General features: G+C 42.3%; 1 protein-coding gene across 10 annotated transcripts in view; it reads left to right on the plus strand.

Moving 5' to 3' along the window:
* The first annotated feature begins 21,752 nt into the window (after nt 1-21,752).
* asap2a (ArfGAP with SH3 domain, ankyrin repeat and PH domain 2a) overlaps nt 21,753-25,293 on the plus strand; it is a 95,780-nt gene continuing 92,239 nt past the window's right edge. For 8 of the 10 annotated variants that reach the window (XM_036963074.1, XM_036963076.1, XM_036963081.1 and 5 more), the window contains exon 1: nt 21,753-22,312. In XM_036963074.1, the coding sequence (XP_036818969.1) occupies nt 22,187-22,312 (126 nt within the window). In that variant the 5' untranslated portion in view covers nt 21,753-22,186. The remainder of the gene's footprint in view (nt 22,313-25,293) is intronic. The other 2 variants (XM_036963080.1, XM_036963083.1) reach the window with 2 other exon arrangements.

The raw sequence follows: 25,293 nt of genomic DNA on the forward strand, positions 1-25,293 counted from the left end.
AACGTTTTGGGAATGGTACGGGATAGTTGCTTGGCGTTGGAACATTGTCATCACATTGGGATTTCATGGCTTTAACAGAATGCTTGCTAAAAGTTCAAACATGGTTACATTTAATTACATTTTTGTTACTGTTCTCAAATTGTTCAGAGAATGTTAAAAAAAAAACAGAATGCTTGCTAAAAGTTCAAACATGGTTACATTTAATTACATTTTTGTTAATGTTCTCAAATTGTTCAGAGAATGTTAAAAAAAAAACAGCATTATTCTGCTGGAATTTCAGTACTTCCGCAGAAAATTCCACAAAAGTTCCCATGTGCTTCTATTTAATGTCGTATTCTTACAATATTCTGGGAACGTTTTCAAAAAATGGTTTGACTTAAGCGGTTCTCAGAATATTCAGAGAATGTATGATTCTCTTTTGTCAATTCTTGCCAATATTGTGGGAAAGTAAAAAAAAATTAAAAAAAACAGAATTCTACACATGAAAGATCTACTGTTGAACTTTTGTATACTTTCAGCCAGTAGGTTTGAAAGTAGCATTCATGAGACAAAAGTGCTCCCCAAAAATTGCGTACTACATCACATACAGTACCAGTCAAAAGTTTGGAAATACCTACTAATTCCAGGGGTTTTCTATATTTTAACTATTTAACTACAATAATAGTGAAGACATCAAAACTATGAAATTGCACATATGGAATCATGTAGTAAACAAAAAAGTGTTAAACAAAACAAAATATATTTTAATATTTAATATTATTCAAAGTAACCACCCTTTGCCTTGATTACAGCTTTGCACACTCTTGGCATTCTCTCAACCAGCTTTGTGAGGTAGTCACCTCAAATGCATTTCAATTAACAGGTGTGCCTTGTTAAAAATTCGTTTGTGGAATTTCTTTCCTTCTTAATGCATTTGAGACAATCAGTTGTGTTGTGACAAGGTATGGGTGGTATACAGAAGATAGCCCTATTTGGTAAAAGACCAAGTCCATATTTAGGCAAGAACAGCACAAATAAGCAAAGAGAAACTACAGTCCATCATTACTTTAAGACATGAAGGTCAGTGGTAACTCTGGGTCTTCCTTTCCTGTGTCGATCCTAATGAGAGTCAGTTTAACTATAGCGTTTGATGGTTTTTGGGACTGCACTTGAAAAAACTTTCAAAGAACTTGACATTTTTTTTACATTGATGAAACTGGCTCTCATGAGGACCACTACAGGAAAGGAAGACCCAGACCTCTGCTGCAGAGGATAAGTTCATTATCCTCTGCACCTCAGATTGCAGCCCAAATAAATGCTTCACAGAGTTCAAGTGACAGACACATGTCAACATCAACTATCAGAGGAGACTGCGAGAATCAGGCCCTCATGGTTGAATTGCTGAAAGAAACCACTAATGAAGGACACCAATAATAAGAAGAGACTTGCTTGGGCCAAGAAACATGAGCAATGGAAATTAGAGCAGTGGAAATCTGTCCAAAGAGTCCAAATTTGAGATTTTTGGTTCCAACCACCGTGTCTTTGTGAGACGCAGAGTAGGTGAACGGATAATCTCCGCATGTGTGGTTCCCCCCGTGAAGCAAGGAGGAGGTGGTGTGATGGTGTGGGGGTGCTTTGATGGTGACACTGTCTGTAATTTATTTAGAATTCAAGGCACACTTAACCAACATGGCTACCACAGCATTCTGCAGCGATACGCCATCCCATCTGGTTTGCGCTTAGTGAGACTATCATTTGTTTTTCAACAAGACAATGACCCAAAACACACCTCCAGGCCGTGTAAGGGCGATTTGACCAAGAAGGAGAGTGATGGAGTGCTGCATCAGATGGCCTGGCCTCCACAATCACCTGTCCTCAACCCAATAGAGATGGTTCTGGATGAGTTGGACCACAGAGTGAAAGAAAGGCAGCCAACAAGTGCTCAGCATATGTGGGAACTCCTTCAAGACGGTTGAAAAGCATTCCTCATGAAGCTAGTTGAGAGAATGCCAAGTGTGCAATGTTGTCATCAGGGCAAAATATGGTTATTTCGTAGTTTTGATGGCTTCACTATTATTCTACAATGTAGAAAATAGTAAAAATAAAGAAAAACCCTGGAATGAGTCCAAACTTTTGACTGGTACAGTATGTGCAGATGTTAGCACCACGTCTCTCTCTCTCCCTCACTCTGCCTGTGTCCACTAAAGCCTTTGGCCCACCCTGCAATGTTATTGAATAACTGGGCAGGCCTTTTGCTAGCTTTCACTCAAATGGTAAGGGGCTGAAGCTTGCTGTCTGAAACTCGAAATACTAGGGGACTGGCACACATGGGGACAGTATTTATGCTCATAGATTCTGCATGTGTGATCTACACATTGACACATCCAGCCCAAAGCGGGAGCTTTAAAAAATACTTAATAGTCGCCAAAGTACCGTTCAATCTCTTTAACATCAGTTAGATCAAAATTCTCAGAACATGAAGAAAACTTTCCATAACAATCACAAGAGAACTTTAGTAACGTTCTAAGAATGTTATTTAAAAACATATACATTCAGGTCTCAGCGTCAAGAAAACGCTCTATATTAAGTGTGTTGGCCTTGACCACTAATTGGCCACACCTGATCTGGGTGCTTGTTTCCTTTAAAATGGGGTCTGTTTAAATAGACTGAAATTAACATGATTTTCCCAGGCCTAGAAAGTTATCCCCTGATGTGGTTTAAGCATTGATGTGAACTCAGTAAATCAAATGTTTTTGTTTTTCAAAAAAAAAAAAAAAAATGGGAAAACCAGATAAAAGGGGAAATCCAAAGCTGGAAAACACAGAAGTAGGCAAAAAACAAATACTGATTTTGAAAGGCCCGACCAACATTTTTTTTTGCTGTGCATGGCTTCACTTTTATTAAGTATGTGTTGTCCTGCAGTACAGCATTTTGAGGAAGTTTGAGGTCAGCTTTTTGTGCGCACGGTACATTTCTGGGATCTTTTATTTCAGCTCATGAAACATGGGACAGACACTTTACATGTTGCGTTTATATTTTTGTTCAGAGTCATTTGATCTGAGAAATTAAGCTAATTGATTGCACCCAAATTGGCAATTTTAGAATTACAGGATTCATATAATATGCATTAAGTATAGAACATGCCATCCAATTTGGACCAACATTTTCCATAACAAAATCTTATGTTTCTATCTACAGAAATGATTTCAGAACAATCTGAGATGGTGGGTGTTGAAATCCTCTTTCTTTGGGTTTTTGAGGTGGAACGACCCTTAAAGGCTTCGTTCCCACAACCAAAGTGAAAACAAAAACATAGATTCCCACAACTTCCAAGGAACGAAATGTGCTAGCTGGTATTTCTCAACAAGGAGCCAAGTTAATTATGTGTTATTACAACGGTGTCTATAAAATAGTTCTTAATATAATGATTGAACCATTTGTTATAGCCTACAATATTAATTGATATAAATTTGAGATCAATTTGTGTTGACATGTAAAGCGAGAGATAAATTATATAGTTTATGGTTTGAAATCTACAAACTCTGTTGTCAGAGATTGGGATGTGTATTGGTCACAATTGTGCATTAATGTGACTGACTGTATTTTGTAAAAAGCTCTTTGACCAAAACCGGAACCCTTGTAGTTGTAGTACTAGCTGTAGTGGCGCAGCCTTCTATATTTTTTTTTTTTAAAGCAGTGAGTCTGACGCTAAATTAAACATTCAAAAGTTTATCCATTTTACAGTTGAAGTCAGAAGTTGACATACACCTTAGCCAAAAACATTTACACTCAGTTGTTCACAATTTCTGACATTTAATCCTAGTAAAAATCCCCTGTCTTAGGTCAGTTAGGATCACCACTTTATTTTAAGAATGTGAAATGTCAGAATAATAGTAGAGAGAATGATTTATTTCAGCTTTAATTTCTTTCATCACATTCCCAGTGGGTCAGAAGTTTACATACACTCAATTAGTTTTCGGTAGCATTGCCTTTAAATTGTTTAACTTTGGTCAAACATTTCAGGTAGCCTTCCACAAGCTTCCCACAATAAGTTGAGTGAACTGTGGCCCATTCCTCCTGACAGAGCTGGTGTAACTGAGTCAGGTTTGTAGGCCTCCTTGCTTCCATACACTTTTTCAGTTCTAACCCCAACTTTCAATAGGCTTGAGGTCAGGGTTTGTGATGTCCACTCCAATACCTTGACTTAGTTGTCTATAATCCATTTTGCCACAATTTTGGAAGTATGCTTGGGGTCATTGTCCATTTAGAAGACCCCTTTACGACAAAGCTTTAACTTCCTGACTATTGTAAGTGCTTTCTTATCCAGTGTTGTTTTCTATTTCTGCATGTGCTGCTTCTGCTTCTCAGGGTCACTCTCAAACTGTATCCAAGTGTCAAACCTCTTGAGGCTTGATCTGCCGGGTTCACTGAGGTGTTGACATTCCTCCACTGATTTGGTTCTGTAGCTTCACGGATAGCAGCAATCCTGTTGGCCGCGAAGATCCTGAAAAGCGCAGTTTCAATCTCAATGTACTTCAGCAACGTGGTGCTCTCTGTCCAGAAGACAGACTCGTTGATCGGGACTTGCAGTTCTTGCCTCAGAATCTAGTCAACTTTGACTGTGACGACAGCTGCCATCAGCTCCATCCTGGGGATAGTGATCTGTTTCAGAGGCACCACTCTAGATTTTCCCATCAGGAAGGAACAGTGCTTCTTGCGTTCTTTGTTCATCAGCAAAAGGTACACTACCTTTCAAAAGTTTGGGGTCACTTAGAAATGTCCTTGTTTTTGAAAGAATAGCACATTCTTTGTCCATTAAAATAACATCCAATTGATCAGAAATACAGTGTAGACATTGTTAATGTTGTAAATGACTATTGTAGCTGGAAATGGCAGATTTTTAATGGAATATCTACATAGGCGTACAGAGGCCCATTATCAGCAATCAGCAACCATGTGTTCCAATGGCACGTTGTGTTAACTAATCCAAATGTATCATTTTAAAAGGCTTATTGATCATTAGAAAACCCTTTCCCAATTATGTTAGCACAGCTGAAATCTGATTAAAGAAGCAATAAAACTGGCCTTCTTTAGACTAGTTGAGTATCTGGGGCATCAGCATTTGTGGGTTCGATTACAGGCTCAAAATGGCCAGAAACAAGACATTTCTTCTGAAACTCGTCAATCTATTCTTGCTCTGAGAAATGAAGGCTATTCCATGCGAGAAATTGCCAAGAAACTGAAGATCTCGTACAACGCTGTGTACTACTCCCTTCACAGAACAGCGCAAACTGTCTCTAACCAGAATAGGAAGAGGAGTGGGAGGCCCCAGTGCACAATTGACCAAGAAGACAAGTACATTAGAGTGTCTAGTTTGAGAAACAGACACCTCACAAGTCCTCAACTGTCAGCTTCATTAAATAGTACCCGCAAAACACCAGTCTCAACGTCAACAGTGAAGAGGCGACTCCGGGATTCTGGCCTTCTAGGCAGATTTGCAAAGAAAAAGCCATATCTCAGACTGGTGAATAAAAATAAAAGATTAGAGATGGGCAATAGAACACAGAAACTGGACAGAGGAACTCTGCCTAGAAGGTCGCCTCTTCACTGTTGACGTTGAGACTGGTGTTTTGTGGGTACTACATCATGTTAAAAAAAATCACACCACAGTATAACAGTTAAAACCTGTTGTAGCCTTAAGCTAGCCTTAACCAGACAGAATCCCCCCCCCCCCCCCCCCCCCACACACACACACACACACTCATCCTCACAGTCTATGATCCTAGTTTGGCGACCAATGACCTGGAACTGAGAAACCCCACAGATCAGTGGTATGTGTTGTTTTGTTTCGTCATGAGGGAACGGTGAATAGCCTCCATACAGATGCACTTCGGATAAAAAGGGCAACGGCTGCCTTCAAGATGGCCAAGAATGCTTTAAGGATGACTTAAGACTTAAGTCAAGAGGCACATTTCTTCCTATAAATGGATAATTGAGTGATTATGTAGCCAAATGTATTGTAGACTATGTATTGTGATGTTATAATGTCTGACCAATTTGGACAAACACCTTTTCACCCACTGAACATATGGCTTCCCCAGTACAAGCAGAATACAGAATACTGAACACCCTGTAATGCACAGTATCATCTGTGTAAGCTTAACTCAAACAGCTTGGAACATCATTCCATCCTGTATATTCTCATCACTGTGGAAGTGAGCCAGACTGGTACAGCATGATTGGCATCCCTATGCCCATATTATTGTAATATTACTGTAATCACACCACATGGCATCTGAATCTGTTTCCCATGTACTCCACCAAGGAGGTACAAACACATTTTAGTTGTCCATGACATCAGTGACGTTGATGTTCTAAGTAAATATATGCCTCCGTTGCTGGGGGTTACCACTGAAGGCACACCTGCTTTGCATACGTACAGGCACACGGAGGCCAACTGCAGAATGAGTGGTGGAGAGAGGTGAGGATTGCGGGAGGAAGAAGAGGGAGGAGGTCTTAATACTGGGCCAGTAACTCAGCAGATTATGGGCGGGTTCCTCTGCTCAGGCATTGCTTACAGCTCACAACACCTGGATAGGTATTTCTGTATCAGCTAACCACATCATACGTTATAGCAATCTGTCAGTCGATGACATGGCATGCAACCATTGGTTGATGCATGCCATGTCTGAGCAGGGGAACGCAACCTTATTCAATGTGTGTGTGTGTGTGTGTGTGTGTGTGTGTGTGTGTGTGTGCGTGTGTGTGTGTGCGTGTTTGTGTGTGTATTGTGTGTGTGTGTGTGTGTGTGTGTGTGTGTGTGTGTGTCAGAGGAGGCTGGTGTTAGGACCTATCGGAGGATGGGCTCATTGTAATGGCTGAATGGAATAAATGAAGCAGTTTCCATATCTTTGATGTGTTTGATACCGTGTATATGTACGTGAGAAAGAGTTCCTATCTCAGTGTGAGTTTGTCCAAATCTCAGAGTTTGTGAGTGTGTGAAAATCCACATTCCCAGTAAGTCAGAGGGAGAGGTTACTAAATTATTTAGCCATCGGGGTCTATCTATCAGGTTCACTGCAGGTCTGAGAGAAGTGTAACAGTAGAATGCAGAGTCTATCAAATCTAGCCTACATAAAACCTCATGTCATTATCAAGTAGGACGAGGGTGGGCACACTTTGATGTACTGTATATTGACTTAATAAAACATGCTGAATTGTATTAGTGTTGAGGTATCAACAGGAATATATAAAGTACTAAGGTACAATTGGGCTTCCTGTTTAAACGCAGACGTTGTGTTCTGAATATAAATTGTTCATTTGTACAAGGAGATATTCTTTTTCAACACCCCATCTCACATTTTCACATTCTCATTCAAATCCTCTGGGCAGATCTTGGTGTAAAGTATTTTTGACTCATTTAAGTGCCTTGATCATTTATTAATATAGAAACCCACTGGATTCCATCTGGTTTCTTCTCCCAGATGCCGACATCTGCTTCTAAATACCCTTTATGTTCAACAGGCCTTTCATAATCACAATTTAACATGAATTAAAAGATGTGTTCATGACATAGCCACCTCACACACATTCATTATTACTGCCCATTCTGTTGTCGTTTTGTATGGTTCTATCTTGAGAACACTGGCTGCCAATTATATCCTGCAACACAGAGAGACACACAGAGACCAGGTTCTTTGAGTTGGCATCACCATGGCAACATCCCCCAAGCTCCACAACACAAACCTTCATCAATGCTGCATTGTGTCTTTTTAAACACCCCACCCAGGGGCCTATAGAGTTTGAGTATGTGGTGAGAGAGGAGAGTCCGGCGAGAGCTTTAAAGGACAGAGAAGTACATGTACGAGTGATGACTGGCTTTTAGTAAGATCCTACTCAGATCCTCATTTCCACAATAGATAGAGACACTGACGCACCGCCTGGGATCAACAGCCCTGACAATGACAGTCTGAGGGCCTTCACAGGGTGTGTGTTGGTGGGGTAGTGTGTTTGTGTTTGTGTGCGTTTGCGTGTGTGTGTGTGTGTGTGTGTGTGTGTGTGTGTGTGTGTGTGTGTGTGTGTGTGTGTGTGTGTGTGTGTGTGTGTGTGTGTGTGTGTGTGTGTGTGTGTGTGTGTGTGTGCGTGTGTATGTGTGTGTGTGTGTGTGTGAGTGAGAAAGCTTCTTGCATTTTAGAAATTATTGCCGGTCACTGAATCACAAACAAAACCGATACTAAGCGTTTACAATTCTAGCGTGCAATACAATATTTTTGTCTACTGACTTGTGAAAAAAATCCAATAATAGACCTGACCCTAATTCTACTATTGCTATAAGACAAGAATGCCCAAATACATTCCTTCATTCGCTGTGAATTACATCTGTTACACAGCGCCTCCACTGACCCTAAAATGAAGGACAGGGTCATTCAGCTCGCATTCCTAATATAGCAAAGAAAAAGTGAAAAAGAGAGTGAGGAAAAAAGAAAAGAGGGATTTCCAGGCCGACCCGGCCTCTCCAGGGAAACTTTCTTTTTTTAGGGATGAGACAGGAAGTGTCTTTGTGTCGGACACAAATGTCGGCCAGAGGTCACTCACTGTACCAGGTCTCAGAATAGAACAGGACTATGCCACAGAGATGGACACGTTGTTAATTTTGCGTCAGTCTGCAACTCCTCATGTCTGAAAATCAGGATACAGTATGACAATTTGCTCTTCCTCCATCATCCATCCTTCAATTTTCCACTAACAATGTTTGCGTACACTGAGTGGACAAAGCATTAAGAGCACCTTTCCATGACATAGACTGACCAGGTGAATCCAGGTGAAAGCTATGATCCCTTATTGATGTCAGTTGTTGAATCCACTTCAATCAGTGTAGATGAAGGGGAGGAGACGGGTTAAAGAAGGATGTTTAAGCCTTGAGACAGACTGAGACATGGATTGTGTATGTGTGCCATTCAGAGGGTGGATGGGCAAGACAAAAGATGTAAATGCCTTTGAACTGGGTATGGTAGTAGGTGCCAGGCACAGCGGTTTGAGTGTGTCAGGAACTGCAACCCTGCTGAGTTTTTCAACACTCAGCTGTTTCCCAGGTGCATGAAGTGTGGTCCACCTCCCAAAGGACATCCAGCCAACTTGACACAACTGTGGGAAGCATTGGAGTCAACATGGGCCAGCATCCCTGTGGAGCGCTTTCGACACCTTGTAGAGGTGTCCAACTAATTAAGGCTGTTCTGAGGGCAAAATGGGGTACAACTCAATAAGGTGTTCCTAATGTTTTGTACACTCAGTGTATTTCTACTGAGCAAACACTGTCTGATCACTCTAATAGTCCTTTCATCTCCAGGGGATTTCTTCTTCAGGAGGAGCACAATACAATCATTAGATAGGCTATTTTGTCTGACCAGCGGGAGCCAATTAGGTCTCTCATCTGGGCGACATCGTCCAGTCAATGAGGTCCCAGATTACATTGCGGCCACTCTGGTTGTTTAAGTGATGACAACACGCTGTGTGTCCAAATATCGATTCCAACGTAACGCTATGAAATAACAGATGGCAAATATAGTATGCTTGTCTAGTAATATAGAGTGTAGTATCAGCTTTGGTATTGGGACTCAGTGGGTTGAGCTCATTGTGGCGTTTGACAACCAGAGGAAGGAGAGAAGATACCACACGCTACAAATCAGCCCCACGCTGGCCCAGCCTAGAGACAGAGCTGTGATTTTCCCACACCCACAGCACATTTGAAAAGAGATTGTTTAAGCGCATACACCACCATCTATTTTTGTGAAGGAAAAATGAACCCCTTTATTTAGCTCTTTGTTTGTTAGCTGCCCGCAGTAGGCAGAAGGGAGGGACAGTCAGCATTCACTCTCCTTGAGCCTGACCTCGTCTCCCCCCTCGCTCTCTCTCTCTGTCTGTCTGTCTGTCTGTCTGTCTGTCTGTCTGTCTGTCTGTCTGTCTGTCTGTCTGTCTGTCTGTCTCTTTCCCTCCCTTTCTCCCTCTCCATCCTTCTTCCATCCCTCCCTCCCTCCTTCCTTCTTTCACCCTAGAAATGGCCTTGTTAATTCAAGAACAAAACAAATGCCTGTACGTCACATGAGGCTGCCGAGGGGAGGACGGCTCATAATAATGGCTGGAACGGAGTGAATGGAGTGGCGTCCAACACATGGAAACCATGCGTTTGAAGTGTTCGACAGCATTCCATTTACATCCTTCCCAGCTATTACTAAGAGCCCATCCTCCCCAACTACGGAACAACAACCGCCTGTGCTGTAATCTGGCTTTTCCTGGAAGCCATTCCTCTCCTTGCCACAGCAGAGGAACAGCATATTCTCAGACTCATTGCATTGCAGTTGCTGTTGCCGTCGTGTGTGACTCTGTATTCAAGCCCTGGAGGAATGGGGAAAAGAGAACGTGTCAAACCAAGCCATCCCACCCCAGAAAACATCATTATCCTGATACCCCTGGGTAGGAGAGGACATACTGACCACCGCAGCAACAACTTTACCACTAGCAAGCACTGCAGAGTGGGCTCACAATACATGCAGACTGGGAGGGAGGGGAGTGGATGTGTGTGAGCAGACCCACATTTAAGGGTGCACCTTACCTTCCCTTAATTGTCCTTAATTACTCAAAGAAGCATCTCCTGCTGACTTTTCTGGATTGTTTTTGTGAGAGTTCGGCAGGTTTTAAGAGTCCTTACTACAAAATAAAAGTCCCCAACTAGGTACTGTAACTAAATGTGTGTTTGGCTGGGTAGCCCAGGACTGTTGATGAAAGTCTGCAGTTAGGTAAACATATTAGGATAAAACGACAGCGCAAATACTTTTTTTTAATTCAAGGTGACTTACAATGGGATCAATATTCCAATACTACTTTGGCTTATCATACTGGATCTTCCTTATCTGGCCTCATGTGTGTTACTCCTTTAATAAACGCTATATCGCCAGATAAAACACAGGGTGGGTAATGCAGGCTGCTGTGTTTTGTTGCTATATCTAGTGGGTGCTAAAATACCACTTTTTTTCACTTTTGTCTTTAATGCACTGGCATATTTCAGATCATATCTATGGTATCTAATATCTATGGAAATATCTACGGTATTCTGCAAAACGTTTTCTCCCATGTTGAGAGAGCTACTATATCTAATCTTCTCATTCTCCAAGAGGGAGATGCCAACCTTGTCACACGTTATCAATCCTCGAGCACGTGCTTTTTCGTGACAAACAACACTAGGCAATCATACCTTCCCGTCAGCGTTCCTGTGCGTAAGGCCCCCCCCCCCCCCCCCCCCACTCTAAACCCCCTCACTCTAAAATATCTGACTGAACTCACACGTTTACGTCTATGAAGTCTCCACTGAGGATTCTACTAACGTGTTCAGTTCATATGCTGGGTTAGCATCCTCGGAAGATGTAGTGGTGGGAGGATTGTTACTAAAGGCTATTTGAAGCATTACCCAGCAGGACCAGCACTGTCCTCTGACTCAAATGAATGAACAACGTGCCCCAGAGATGCACTTTCATCCTTCACATCCATCCATCTCAACGGATCCCTTCTTTCATACACCAATTCAAATGCATCCCAGTTCGAATCAATCTGCCTTCCTTTGCTTTGGTAGTGGGGCTTTCTGGGAATTGCTCGATGACAGGTTGCAACTTAGGGAGTTCACAGAACTGTCAGTGTTCTGATACGGGTTTATAGTTCTTAAGCTGATTCAGTCCAAGCTTACAAAGCAATCTGCTCACAAACGGTTACCCAGGATTACATTCAATTAAGGCGAATGGAGTCCGCAGCCGTGGATGTAGCCCGATAGTCCTCCCCAATGTCTTATCCATTTCTGCAATTGGCTGCATGTCAGCCAGCTAAGAGCATATTGAAAAGGTCTGCCCCTCTAGGACCCATGATGCACCTCTACTGCGGTGCAGCATATGCTCAAACTGGATTTGATGTTGAGTGTGGGATGGAGCCATGTCCTGTTTCGCATTCTTTGCTATAGAAGCAGACTAGAATGTCCTGGCACAATGTCTGTCTGTCACCACTGCCTGTCTTCTCTGGTATATGACATTTGCCACTTCCGGTGAATAAAAGAAACCCCCATCCAGATGACAGAGACTTAGAGAGTATATGGGGAGACGGCGGAGGTCCTGTACCTTCCAGCTCCCTCCACATCCCTTCATTCATCTCGTGAAGATAGTGGCCTCGCTGTCATGAATATTGAGTTGCAGCTTATGAAATGCGACATCGCAATGAAAGATTGGTTTCCCAGGGTGTTGCCATGCGAGACAAAAATTGGGTGAATCTTCAAATAATCATTTACAAAATGTTCATATACGTGTAGATGACAAATACATGGCTTGTCATTTGTGTTTTACAACCATAAAGGAACAGCAGCTCATGGTTCAGAGGCATACGCAAAGTTATATGAGCCCTTTGAAGTTTTATAATTCTGTGTATTATACTATCAGCATTTCAGATGACCAAATCTATTGCTGAAGTACTACTAGTAGAACAAATATACTACCAGTGTACCACAGAGTATACAAAACATTAAGAACCAGGTGAAAGGTGACATCCAAGTGAAAGCTATGATCCCTTATTGATGTCACTTGTTAAATCCACTTCAATCAGCGCAGATGAGGGGGAGGAGACAGGTTAAAGAATGATTTTTTTTAAAGCCTAGAGACAATTGAGACATGGATTGTGTATGTGTGCCACTCAGAGGTTGAATGGGAAAAAACAAAAGATTGAAGTGCCTTTGAACGGGATACGGTAGTAGGTGCCAGGCGCACCAGTTTGTGTCACAAACTGCAACACAGCTGGGTTTTGGTCGCATACACATATTTAGCAGATGTTATTGGCACATACACATATTTAGCAGATGTTATTGGGCACATACACATATTTAGCAGATGTTATTGGTCACATACACATATTTAGCAGATGTTATTGGTCACATACACATATTTATCAGATGTTATTGGTCACATACACATATTTAGCAGATGTTATTGGTCACATACACATATTTAACAGATGTTATTGGTCACATACACATATTTAGCAGATGTTATTGGTCACATACACATATTTAGCAGATGTTATTGGCACATACACATATTTAGCAGATGTTATTGGTCACATACACATATTTAGCAGATGTTATTGGTCACATACACATATTTAGCAGATGTTATTGGTCACATACACATATTTAGCACATGTTATTGGTCACATACACATATTTAGCAGATGTTATTGGTCACATACACATATTTAGCAGATGTTATTGGTCACATACACATATTTAGCACATGTTATTGGTCACATACACATATTTAGCAGATGTTATTGGTCACATACACATATTTTTCAGATGTTATTGGCACATACACATATTTAGCAGATGTTATTGGTCACATACACATATTTAACAGATGTTATTGGCACATACACATATTTAGCAGATGTTATTGGTCACATACACATATTTAGCAGATGTTATTGGGCACATACACATATTTAGCAGATGTTATTGGTCCCATACACATATTTAGCAGATGTTATTGGCACATACACATATTTAGCAGATGTTATTGGTCACATACACATATTTAGCAGATGTTATTGGTCACATACACATATTTAGCAGATGTTATTGGGCACATACACATATTTAGCAGATGTTATTGGTCACATACACATATTTAGCAGATGTTATTGGGCACATACACATATTTAGCAGATGTTATTGGCACATACACATATTTAGCAGATGTTATTGGCACATACACATATTTATCAGATGTTATTGGCACATACACATATTTAGCAGATGTTATTGGTCACATACACATATTTAGCAGATGTTATTGGCACATACACATATTTAGCAGATGTTATTGGCACATACACATATTTAGCAGATGTTATTGGCACATACACATATTTAGCAGATGTTATTGGTCACATACACATATTTAGCAGATGTTATTGGTCACATACACATATTTAGCAGATGTTATTGGGCACATACACATATTTAGCAGATGTTATTGGTCACATACACATATTTAACAGATGTTATTGGTCACATACACATATTTAGCAGATGTTATTGGTCACATACACATATTTAGCAGATGTTATTGGTCACATACACATATTTAGCAGATGTTATTGGCACATACACATATTTAGCAGATGTTATTGGTCACATACACATATTTAGCAGATGTTATTGGTCACATACACATATTTAGCAGATGTTATTGGTCACATACACATATTTAGCAGATGTTATTGGTCACATACACATATTTAGCAGATGTTATTGGTCACATACACATATTTAGCAGATGTTATTGGGCACATACACATATTTAGCAGATGTTATTGGTCACATGCACATATTTAACAGATGTTATTGGCACATACACATATTTAGCAGATGTTATTGATCACATACACATATTTAGCAGATGTTATTGGTCACATACACATATTTAGCAGATGTTATTGGTCACATACACATATTTAGCAGATGTTATTGGCACATACACATATTTCGCAGATGTTATTGGTCACATACACATATTTAGCAGATGTTATTGGTCACATACACATATTTAACAGATGTTATTGGTCACATACACATATTTAGCAGATGTTATTGGTCACATACACATATTTAGCAGATGTTATTGGTCACATACACATATTTAGCAGATGTTATTGGGCACATACACATATTTAGCAGATGTTATTGCGGGTGTAGCGAAACGCGTGTGTTCTTAGCTCCAACAGCGCAGTAACATCGAACAACACACAACAACACATACGATATTAGGAAGGTGTTTCTAATGTTTTGTATACCCTGGGTATATCACTATACCGAATGGGTTACTGAGCTGCATTGTGTAGTGTGCTGTAGCTAACGAACAGGTGCTAGTTAGTTGATTGCATTCCAGGGTTGTGAGTGAGAGGATTCCCTGGGTGGGGGTTAGGAGGAGATGAAGTGTGGGGGTGGGGTATGTAACTAGGAGACAAAGAGATAATGAGGAGGGTTGACATGTTCCCCTGTCAGAGAATAATCTAGGACCGAGGCACCCTATATGCCTGGGCTTGTGGGAACGAATCCTCTGGGAAATCATAATGACTATACCATTTAGACAGTACCCCAGGAGGATGTCATTGGGAGTCTATTGCACACTTCCTGATGTTCAGGTCTTAGTGATGGCTTTCGTGGCTTTCAATAATGTGGTTTTAAGCAGTAAATCAATGAAGTAATCCAATGGCTTGGTGTCCTTGATGTGTTCAAGGTTAAGTGAGACTGAGAGTAGTCAGTCAGAAGCTTTCAGTTTTACACACACAAGTACACCTAGAGCAGCATTTCCAAAACTCTGTCCTCGGGATGCACCTTTTGGTTTTTGCCCTAACACTACACAGCGTATTCAAAGGATCAAAGCTTGATGAGTAGTTGATTATTTCAATGAAATGGGTAGTGCTAGGGCAAAAAAACAAAACGTGCACCCCTTGGGGTCCTGAGGACCGAGTTGGGGAAACCCTGGTCAAGAGGTTAAAATGGACAAAGCTGTCAAATAAAAGTTTATCAATTCACTTCACTGTTCAGAAGTGGTAAAAATCAAAGAGAATTTTTACCACACACAAAGGACATCATCGATCATAACATGCAACAAACCGAGTCCTCGGGAATTGTAATTTGCATCTGAGAGAGTGCAAGAAACAATTGTATCTTTTACCTGCAAACTGAATTACTATTGATCAGGCAAGCTGTAATCAAAACTGACCTATGCCCTAATTGACATTAAGCAGTTAATCCCACATTGAGTTGAAGAAAGCAAAGCAGTCGGCGTCGGATCAATGGGACAAACAGGCAGAGGTAATACTGGATCAGAGATGTTGTAACCTTTTTACAACCACAAATGTGATAGGGGACACATTCAAATCCAGCCTGAGGATTGTGGATCTTCATGAACTCTCATTACAAAATACATCATCAATCAATGTTTATTCACTTAAAGTCACAGTTAGTGTAACAACAATCACGACAATGACAACAAGAGGTACGGGGGATTAATAAGTCAGTTCTGAGTACGAAGATACAAGCTGATCTGTCGAAGAAGCTGGCAGGAGGGCCTCCCGGGTGGCGCAGTGGTTAAGGGCGCTGTACTGCAGCGCCAGCTGTGCCATCAGAGTCCCTGGGTTCGCGCCCAGGCTCTGTCGTAACCGGCTGCGACCGGGAGGTCCGTGGGGCGACACACAATTGGCCTAGCGTCGTCTGGGTTAGGGAGGGATTGGTTGGTAGGGATCTCCTTGTCTCATCGCGCACAGTACGGCTGCTGTGTATCAGAGGATGCATGACATTCAGCCTTCATCTCTCCCGAGCCCGTACGGGAGTTGTAGCAATGAGACAAGATAGCAGCTACTACAACAATTGGAAACCACGAAATTGGGGAGAAAAAGGGGTAAAATTCAAACAAAAAAAGATTTTTTAAAAATTAAAAAAGAAGAAGCTGGCAGGAAGAAGTGAAATGTGCTAAGCATTTGATAATGGTGACCCGAAGACATCACATTTCAGGCACCACCATCTGTGAGTTATTAAAATAGAGCCCAGTGTCAAACCACCGCAAGGCGTTCGCACCACAGACAGGCTTTGTGGAGTGCAGAGGTGGAGAGAACGAGAAAGAGAAAGTAGCATTGGGTTAAAAATAGGTTTTCCGCTAAGATTACAGGGGGTTTTCAGAATAACATATATATATATATATATATATATATATATATTCTTATGAACTATGAACTTATGAACTATGAACCCCCCTGTTCTGTTTCCCTCAGTATAGTTCCATTGTCCTACGACCTTGAAGAGACAGAGAGCCCATTCAATTCATGCATACATTTGATCCCTTTGTCTAACAGGCATTGTTTTAGCCTGCCAACAAAACAACACATTTAATCTATTGAAAGGCCAACACAATTGTCTGTCAGGCTCTTTCCGAGTAGCTAGGGCATTCTTATTTATTGTGGCAATCATACCTTCCTCATGTTCATGCAAAAGGGATCCTGTTCAAAACGAGAGCACATACTGTAATGTTATCTTATTTATATGTAATATCAACTTGTTAACATTCTATTTGAAAGTGTAATATGATTGTGTGGTTCTTTCACCTGTTAGTTACACAATACTGGGTATGAATGAAGCCCTGACAAAAAAAAAGTGACATTACAACCATCTAGATCATTGCTTTGGCATGATGTTAGTTTCCCATAACAAGGAAGTACCAAGTCAATGAAACTACATTGGATGTGTGGGCTTTCTCTGACCAGAATCTGAAGACAGAGTGTACCAGAACCCTACCCTATGGGTCTGCCTTTTCAATTTAGGACACAACGGTATCATGAACATTCTTGCCAAGGAACCTTTAATACAGAATTACGTCTGCTTTTGGTTACTGTTCTGTGAGTCTGCAGCGGTCTCTGTTTCTGTGTAAGAATTACTCTATACATGTGAACGATGTATCTCTACACTGCAGTAGGATGTCATGTTACAGCTATGTCACTATTCCTCACCTTATTTTGAAATAAGAAAGCAGTTTGGCATACACTATGATGTCAAATGAAATGCAGAATCAAGGGATTGTTGAACGTGTGTTCAGGGCACATTTGAAAGAAACTCTTCTCCAACAGTACCAATACCTTTTGTCATACCGTGGGGAGAACAAGTGTTTGATAACCTGCAAATCGGCAGTGTTTCCTACTTACAAAGCATGTCTGTAGTTTTTTTATCATAGGTGCACTTCATCTGTGAGAGACGGAATCTAAAACAAAATCTAAAGAAAATCACATTGTATGATTTTTAAGTAATTCATTTGCATTTTATTGCATGACATAAGTATTTGATACATCAGAAAAGCAGAACTTAATATTTGGTACAGAAACCTTTGTTTGCAATTACAGAGATCATACGTTTCCTGTAGTTCTTGACCAGGTTTGCACACACTGCAGCAGGGATTTTGGCCCACTACTCCATACAGACCTTCTCCAGATTCTTCAGGTTTCGGGGCTGTTGCTGGGCAATACGGACATCCAGCTCCCTCCAAAGATTTTCTATTGGGTTCGGGTCTGGAGACTGGCTAGGCCACTCCAGGACCTTGAGATGCTTCTTACGGAGCCACTCCTTAGTTGCCCTGGCTGTGTGTTTTGGGTCGTTGTCATGCTGGAAGACCCAGCCACGACCCATCTTCAATGCTCTTACTGAGGGAAGGAGGTTGTTGGCCAAGATTTTGCGATACATGGCCCCATCCATCCTCCCCTCAGTACGGTGCAGTCGTCCTGTCCCCTTTGCAGAAAAGCATCCCCAAAGAATTATGTTTCCACCTCCATGCTTCACGGTTGGGATGGTGTTCTTGGGTTTGTACTCATCCTTCTTCTTCCTCCAAACACGGCGAGTGGAGTTTAGACCAAAAAGCTCTATTTTTGTCTCATCATACCACATGACCTTATCCCATTCCTCCTCCGGATCATCCAGATGGTCATTGGCAAACTTCAGACGGGCCTGGACATGCGCTGGCTTGAGCAGGGGGACCTTGCGTGCGCTGCAGGATTTTAATCCATGACGGCGTAGTGTGTTACTAATGGTTTTCTTTGAGACTGTGGTCCCAGCTCTCTTCAGGTCATTGACCAGGTCCTGCTGTGTAGTTCTGGGCTGATCCCTCACCTTCCTCATGATCATTGATGCCCCACGAGGTGAGATATTGCATGGAGCCCCAGACCGAGGGTGATTGACCGTCATCTTGAACTTCTTCCATTTTTTAATAATTGCGCCAACAGTTGATGCCTTCTCACCAAGCTGCTTGCCTATTGTCCTGTAGCCCATTCCAGCCTTGTGCAGGTCTACAATTTTATCCCTGATGTCCTTACACAGTTCTCTGGTCTTGGCCATTGTGGAGAGGTTGGAGTCTGTTTGATTGAGTGTCTGGGCAGGTGTCTTTTATACAGGTAACGAGTTCAAACAGGTGCAGTTAATACAGGTAATGAGTGGAGAACAGGAGGGCTTCTTAAAGAAAAACTAACAGGTCTGTGAGAGCCGTAATTCTTACTGGTTGGTAGGTGATCAAATACTTATGTCATGCAATAAAATGCAAATTAATTACTTAAAAATCATACAATGTGATTTTCTAGATTTTTGTTTTAGATTCCGTCTCTCACAGTTGAAGTGTACATATGATAAGAAATTACAGACCTCTACATGCTTTGTAAGTAGGAAAACCTGCAAAATCGGCAGTGTATCAAATACTTGTTCTCCCCACTGTACATGGATATCTGCTAGAGCAAACAGAGTTGGCTTTCCGATTTGATATTCAGAGCGCCGGTTGTTTTCATTCACCTCGGCTCCATAATGAGGATGCCCACCGACTAATAAACAAGCGTGTGTTAGGTTTATTAAGCAGACTGGCAGCTTCTGACTTGGAAGCTCTTCATGAGCATTGGCAAAAACTTGGCCGTAAAAGGCAAAAACAAAACATTTATTCTTCACAATATTGATACTGGTTTTAATCCAAGACTATATACATGATATGTTGGCTGGAAGAAAAGCTTGCCCTGTAGCTTCATTTTCAAACTTTCGATGGGCCTACACAGGGACTGAAAGTCATCTAAGGCCCAGAGTTTCCCAGTGAGGTGATGTGGTCGAGAAAAGCCCTGGCCTATCCAGAGCAGAGGGAATGATGATCCTTACGACCATATCCCAGAGCGTGACTCTATGTAACAATATGAAAGGATGTTAATAATTAAGGGGGAGTGTGGCTACCTTCGGCTTCAGCGCTGTGACTCTGGGTAGCAGATGTTCATTGGGATTGTGCTGAACGCAGCCCAGCGTTGTGATTTTAAAGGCTGCCCTGGGTTCCAGCCTGCCGCTGTGGTCTCTATTTATAAACAGTGGCGGTCCCGCCGAGGTTGAATGAAACAGGGAACGTCAGCAGATTCTTCATCACAAAGCCCAGGAAAAACACAAGCGTTAAGGGAGCTGAGTGAACTACAGTGTAGGGAAGACTATTCAAAACGCCTCATTGTATAATGATGGAGCTGCTTTTTTAATACTCAGCTATGTTTTGGGGTAGAATATGAAACTTTCATGTCTATTTCTGGGTTGTTTCTCATACAAAACCTGTCATTGTTTTCTCCCATGAGAATACTCTGCTCACTGTTTCATGGCAGTGCTAATGCGACTAGTTATAATAGTCGTCTTCTAATGATCATTTTAATTAGTATTTTGTTGCGACGCAACAGGGTGTAACGCTAGCATCGACATAGTAGAAACTCCCTGTCAGTGTTACATTAGTAAATGTATGTTTCTTGCATTGATTCCAATACTCGGCTTCCCTCCATAACCAAAGGTGGACACAAAGAGGAAGTGGGGAACAGGATGAGGGAAGTGAACTGGAAGTGATCGTCGTGTCGTAGGAACCTTAGGTAAAGCCTTGAGGTCTGCCTGTCTGTCTGCCGGTCTATCTCTCTCAATCCATCTACCTACCTAGCTATCTCTTTCTCTCTTGCTCTTGGTGAATTATTGCCGACTGAAATGACAGAAATAGTCCATCAGGATTAGGGCTGACATCACAAAGTTGAAGTCAACCTGCTCTCCGGAGCCCTACAAGGAATGAAGCAACAGATTTCTGTTATCATACATTTTGATACACATTCTACAATAAAATAATAACGAAACGAGAGGGGAATAGACATCTTTTTTGAGAGGACTATTTTCTCATGACAGACAGGCAATAATCTAGAGAACTACATGAATGTGAATAACTGACAGAAGCTAACCATGACGGATCCCATGCATGCCATTCAGTTCCACACAGCACAAAACAGCCACCTGCTCATCTGAAGATAAGGGTTTGAAACGCAAGTCTCTAAAGGATTGTTTGATATAGCATTGTCAAATGGAGGCTCTTGTGATAAAGACTCAAATAGGCATTTTCTGTATTCAACACTGTATTCAAAGAGATTAGTATTTCCGCAAACATACAAAGTATGTATCCACACTGAACAAAAATATGTAAAGTCTTCCATGTTTCATGAGTTGAAATAAAAGAGCGTGCAATTGGAATGCTGACTGCAGGAATGTCCACCAGAGCTGTTGCCAGAGAATTTAATGTTAATTTCTTCACCATATGTCTCCTCCAACGTCGTTTTTGAGACCAGCTGATTGCTCCCTACTCATAGGAATCCCCACCCAGTTGACTACTTTAAAATGATGGACGCTCTCAATGGCAATGCCCATGCTAAAATGGATTATATCCATGATGAGTCTTCTATCTCTATGAGCCTCTTTTGCAAACGCAAATTCACCATAAAATAATTAGTGCTTTGTCAGTCAAGCTGTTGCTAATAATTATTTGCTTTCCACAAGCTTTCAAGCTTTTAAAGATATTGAATTACGTTCAGTTGTGCAACTGAGTAGGTATCTCCTTTTCCCAAACAATAAGTTCCCTTTTAATTGTAATTGAATGTGTGTGTGAATTAAGATATGATTTAGTTTCATCTTGCAATGAATGGAAACATAACAATGAACCGATTGAGTGCTATTTCAATACTTCAGTCAGTTTTACTCCATTAAAAAAAACCTTTCTCAGAATGCCACTGTAATGATGAGAGAGACCACGCCTTCCTTCGACTCTGATTGGGTCATATTCACCAGTGGGTGTTCTCCATTGGATAGTGCACATCCATTGAATCCCTCCTCCTTCACCTTTGTCAAGTTCTGCACTTTCATTGAAACGTCTTGTTGTTTCCCAGGCTAGGAAATAAGTTCACAGGCTTTATTTGAGCTTTGGAAGACAAGAGGGCACCACCAGAAGATAAAAGCCGAGAAGTTCTCTTTGGATTTCCCTGGAAGTCGAGTGGGACCCGCCAAAAATTGAGGGGGGAAGTATACATTTTAGAGCAGTGAGCCATCGAATAAAAAAAAAAAGGCTGCAGTAGCAACCGAGTTAGAAGCGTGCAACATTGTTGCAGGGAGGTTGGGACTGCGCCGACAAGGGAATAGCACACTGCAATGCTTAACTGGAAACCATTTTATCAGACTTTTCTATTGTAAAGTTTTCTCAAATTCAATCTCTGGTGTTTAACGGGAATATAACAATATTTTTGAAAAAAGGATACATAAATAAAGTAAAAAAATATGCCGGACCAAATTACAGTTTCGGAGTTCGTGGCGGAGACAAATGAAGATTACAAAGCGCCGACGGCTTCAAACTTCACCACCAGAATGTCCCACTGTAGGAATACCGTGACTGCTTTGGAGGAGGTGAGTTGTGCGGTGAATTTTTAGACGCGTAGGGCTACTTCAAGGTCCGCATCGCTGGACACGACCGACGTTAGAGCTAATGCAGAACTTCAACCTAGTTGCAATTCGTAGGTCGGTTATAAACGTACCCTGAGGTAATTGGCAAGATGCTGTCATCACAGCAGGCTATTTTATTATTCATGGTTGGGCGTTTTCATCAAGCAGGCTTCTGGCTCCGTTTGTCCTGCGTTGCTCTCACACAGAGGAAAGTGGAAACGTATCTTCTCCAATTAGGCGTCATTGATTTTTTTTCTTTTCTACACAGCTTCTCTATTGTTGCTATTATGTGCATAATATAATAAAATCCGAAGAGTTATTGCATAATAGAACTGCGTAATGGGAATTACAGCCTCTTTGTTTACTTGGAGACTCCCCCTTTAGCCATTAGTTTACAACAAACGAGTTCAAAACGAATCGCTTGGCCCTAATGATACATGAACTTCAAAATAATAACCCGTTTCCCAGGGAAACATGGGCAGCAGATTGGAAAGTTATATCATGCAAACAATGGCTCTGCATTTCGTTTTTGTTTCATGTCTATTGAGGAATAGAAGAGCTTTGTCATGAATGTGGCACCTGTCTCAAAAATTAACTATTTATGTTAGGCTACGCCCGAAATACTGTTTTACTCTGGTTTATTAGATGGGTAAGCTTTATCAAACTTGCAGGTCGTTGTCAGAAAGGACACTTATGCTTTGTTTTATGAAAACCTACCAACACCACCCATCTCTATACAGCCAACAGAGCTCTGAGCCTCGCCCTGTCAAATGATATAAATAGCATTTCCCACATGGGAAGCTGCCGCACCACAGACTGCGTATGCTCCACTTCCACATATTACTAATCACATAGCCATTGTTCAAAAGGCAACAACAGCTAATGTCAGCCATTTCTGAAGTTATATAACAAGGGACCAGCATTTGAGACCAGCAACATTTTTTAAAATATGCCTACTCCATTCTTGGTTGTGCATGAGGAGACCCACCTAAGCCCTTGATCATGTCATAAATCTACTGTATTGCCACTGTTTGCATGAAAGGTGTGCTGCTAAGCTTCCTCCTTGTAAGTAAGAATTTCACGTTAAGGTCACAAATAAAATTGGATTATCATGCATGTTTTTTTAATTTAACCTTTATTTAACTGGGCAAGTCAGTTAAGAACACATTCTTGCTTACAATGACGGCCTACACTGGCCAAACCTGGACGACGCAGGGCCAATTGTGTGCTGCCCTATGGGACTCCCAATCAGGGCCGGTTGTGTGCTGCCCTATGGGACTCCCAATCAGGGCCGGTTGTGTGCTGCCCTATGGGACTCCCAATCAGGGCCGGTTGTGTGCTGCCCTATGGGACTCCCAATCAGGGCCGGTTGTGTGCTGCCCTATGGGACTCCCAATCAGGGCCGGTTGTGTGCTGCCCTATGGGACTCCCAATCAGGGCCGGTTGTGTGCTGCCCTATGGGACTCCCAATCAGGGCCGGTTGTGTGCTGCCCTATGGGACTCCCAATCAGGGCCGGTTGTGTGCTGCCCTATGGGACTCCCAATCAGGGCCGGTTGTGTGCTGCCCTATGGGACTCCCAATCAGGGCCGGTTGTGTGCTGCCCTATGGGACTCCCAATCAGGGCCGGTTGTGTGCTGCCCTATGGGACTCCCAATCAGGGCCGGTTGTGTGCTGCCCTATGGGACTCCCAATCAGGGCCGGTTGTGTGCTGCCCTATGGGACTCCCAATCAGGGCCGGTTGTGTGCTGCCCTATGGGACTCCCAATCAGGGCCGGTTGTGTGCTGCCCTATGGGACTCCCAATCAGGGCCGGTTGTGTGCTGCCCTATGGGACTCCCAATCAGGGCCGGTTGTGTGCTGCCCTATGGGACTCCCAATCAGGGCCGGTTGTGTGCTGCCCTATGGGACTCCCAATCAGGGCCGGTTGTGTGCTGCCCTATGGGACTCCCAATCAGGGCCGGTTGTGTGCTGCCCTATGGGACTCCCAATCAGGGCCGGTTGTGTGCTGCCCTATGGGACTCCCAATCAGGGCCGGTTGTGTGCTGCCCTATGGGACTCCCAATCAGGGCCGGTTGTGTGCTGCCCTATGGGACTCCCAATCAGGGCCGGTTGTGTGCTGCCCTATGGGACTCCCAATCAGGGCCGGTTGTGTGCTGCCCTATGGGACTCCCAATCAGGGCCGGTTGTGTGCTGCCCTATGGGACTCCCAATCAGGGCCGGTTGTGTGCTGCCCTATGGGACTCCCAATCAGGGCCGGTTGTGTGCTGCCCTATGGGACTCCCAATCAGGGCCGGTTGTGTGCTGCCCTATGGGACTCCCAATCAGGGCCGGTTGTGATACAGCCTGGATGTAAAGATGTGCACTGAACAATAATATAAGTGCAACATGTAAAGTGTTGGTCCCATGTTTCATGATCTGAAATAAACAATCCCAGAAATGTTTCATACGCACAAAAAGCTTATTTTTCTCAAATGTTGGGCACACGCCAGCCAGCCAGCCCAGGACGTCCACATCTGGCCTCTTCACCTGCTGGATCGTCTGAAGGGGGATGTGCTGAGGAGTATTTCTGTCTGAAATAAAGCCCTTTTGTGGGGGAAAACTCATTCTCGTTGGCTGGGCCTGGCTCCCCAGTGGCCCTCCCAGGCTCAACCATGGCTGTGCCCTTGCCCAGTCATATGCCCAGCCATTGATTAGGGCCTCACACATTTATTTCAATTGACTGATTTCCTTATATGAACTGTAATGCAGTAAACTCTTGGAAATTGTTGTGTTTATATATGCGTTCAGTAAAGTAGTTATTTCAGGGAAGAAATACTGCAGGAGGGACAACGGGTTCACGCTAAGCAAAGTTGGTCCGTTTGTCCTCAGTATCTTCTTTTAGTGGTACAACATTTTCCCTCTCTTAGATGTTAACTGACTTGAGGGAAAAATACATCTGCGCATCA

This window comes from Oncorhynchus mykiss, chromosome 25 (assembly GCF_013265735.2).
Source record: "Oncorhynchus mykiss isolate Arlee chromosome 25, USDA_OmykA_1.1, whole genome shotgun sequence".
NCBI classification, from domain to species: Eukaryota; Metazoa; Chordata; class Actinopteri; order Salmoniformes; family Salmonidae; genus Oncorhynchus; species Oncorhynchus mykiss.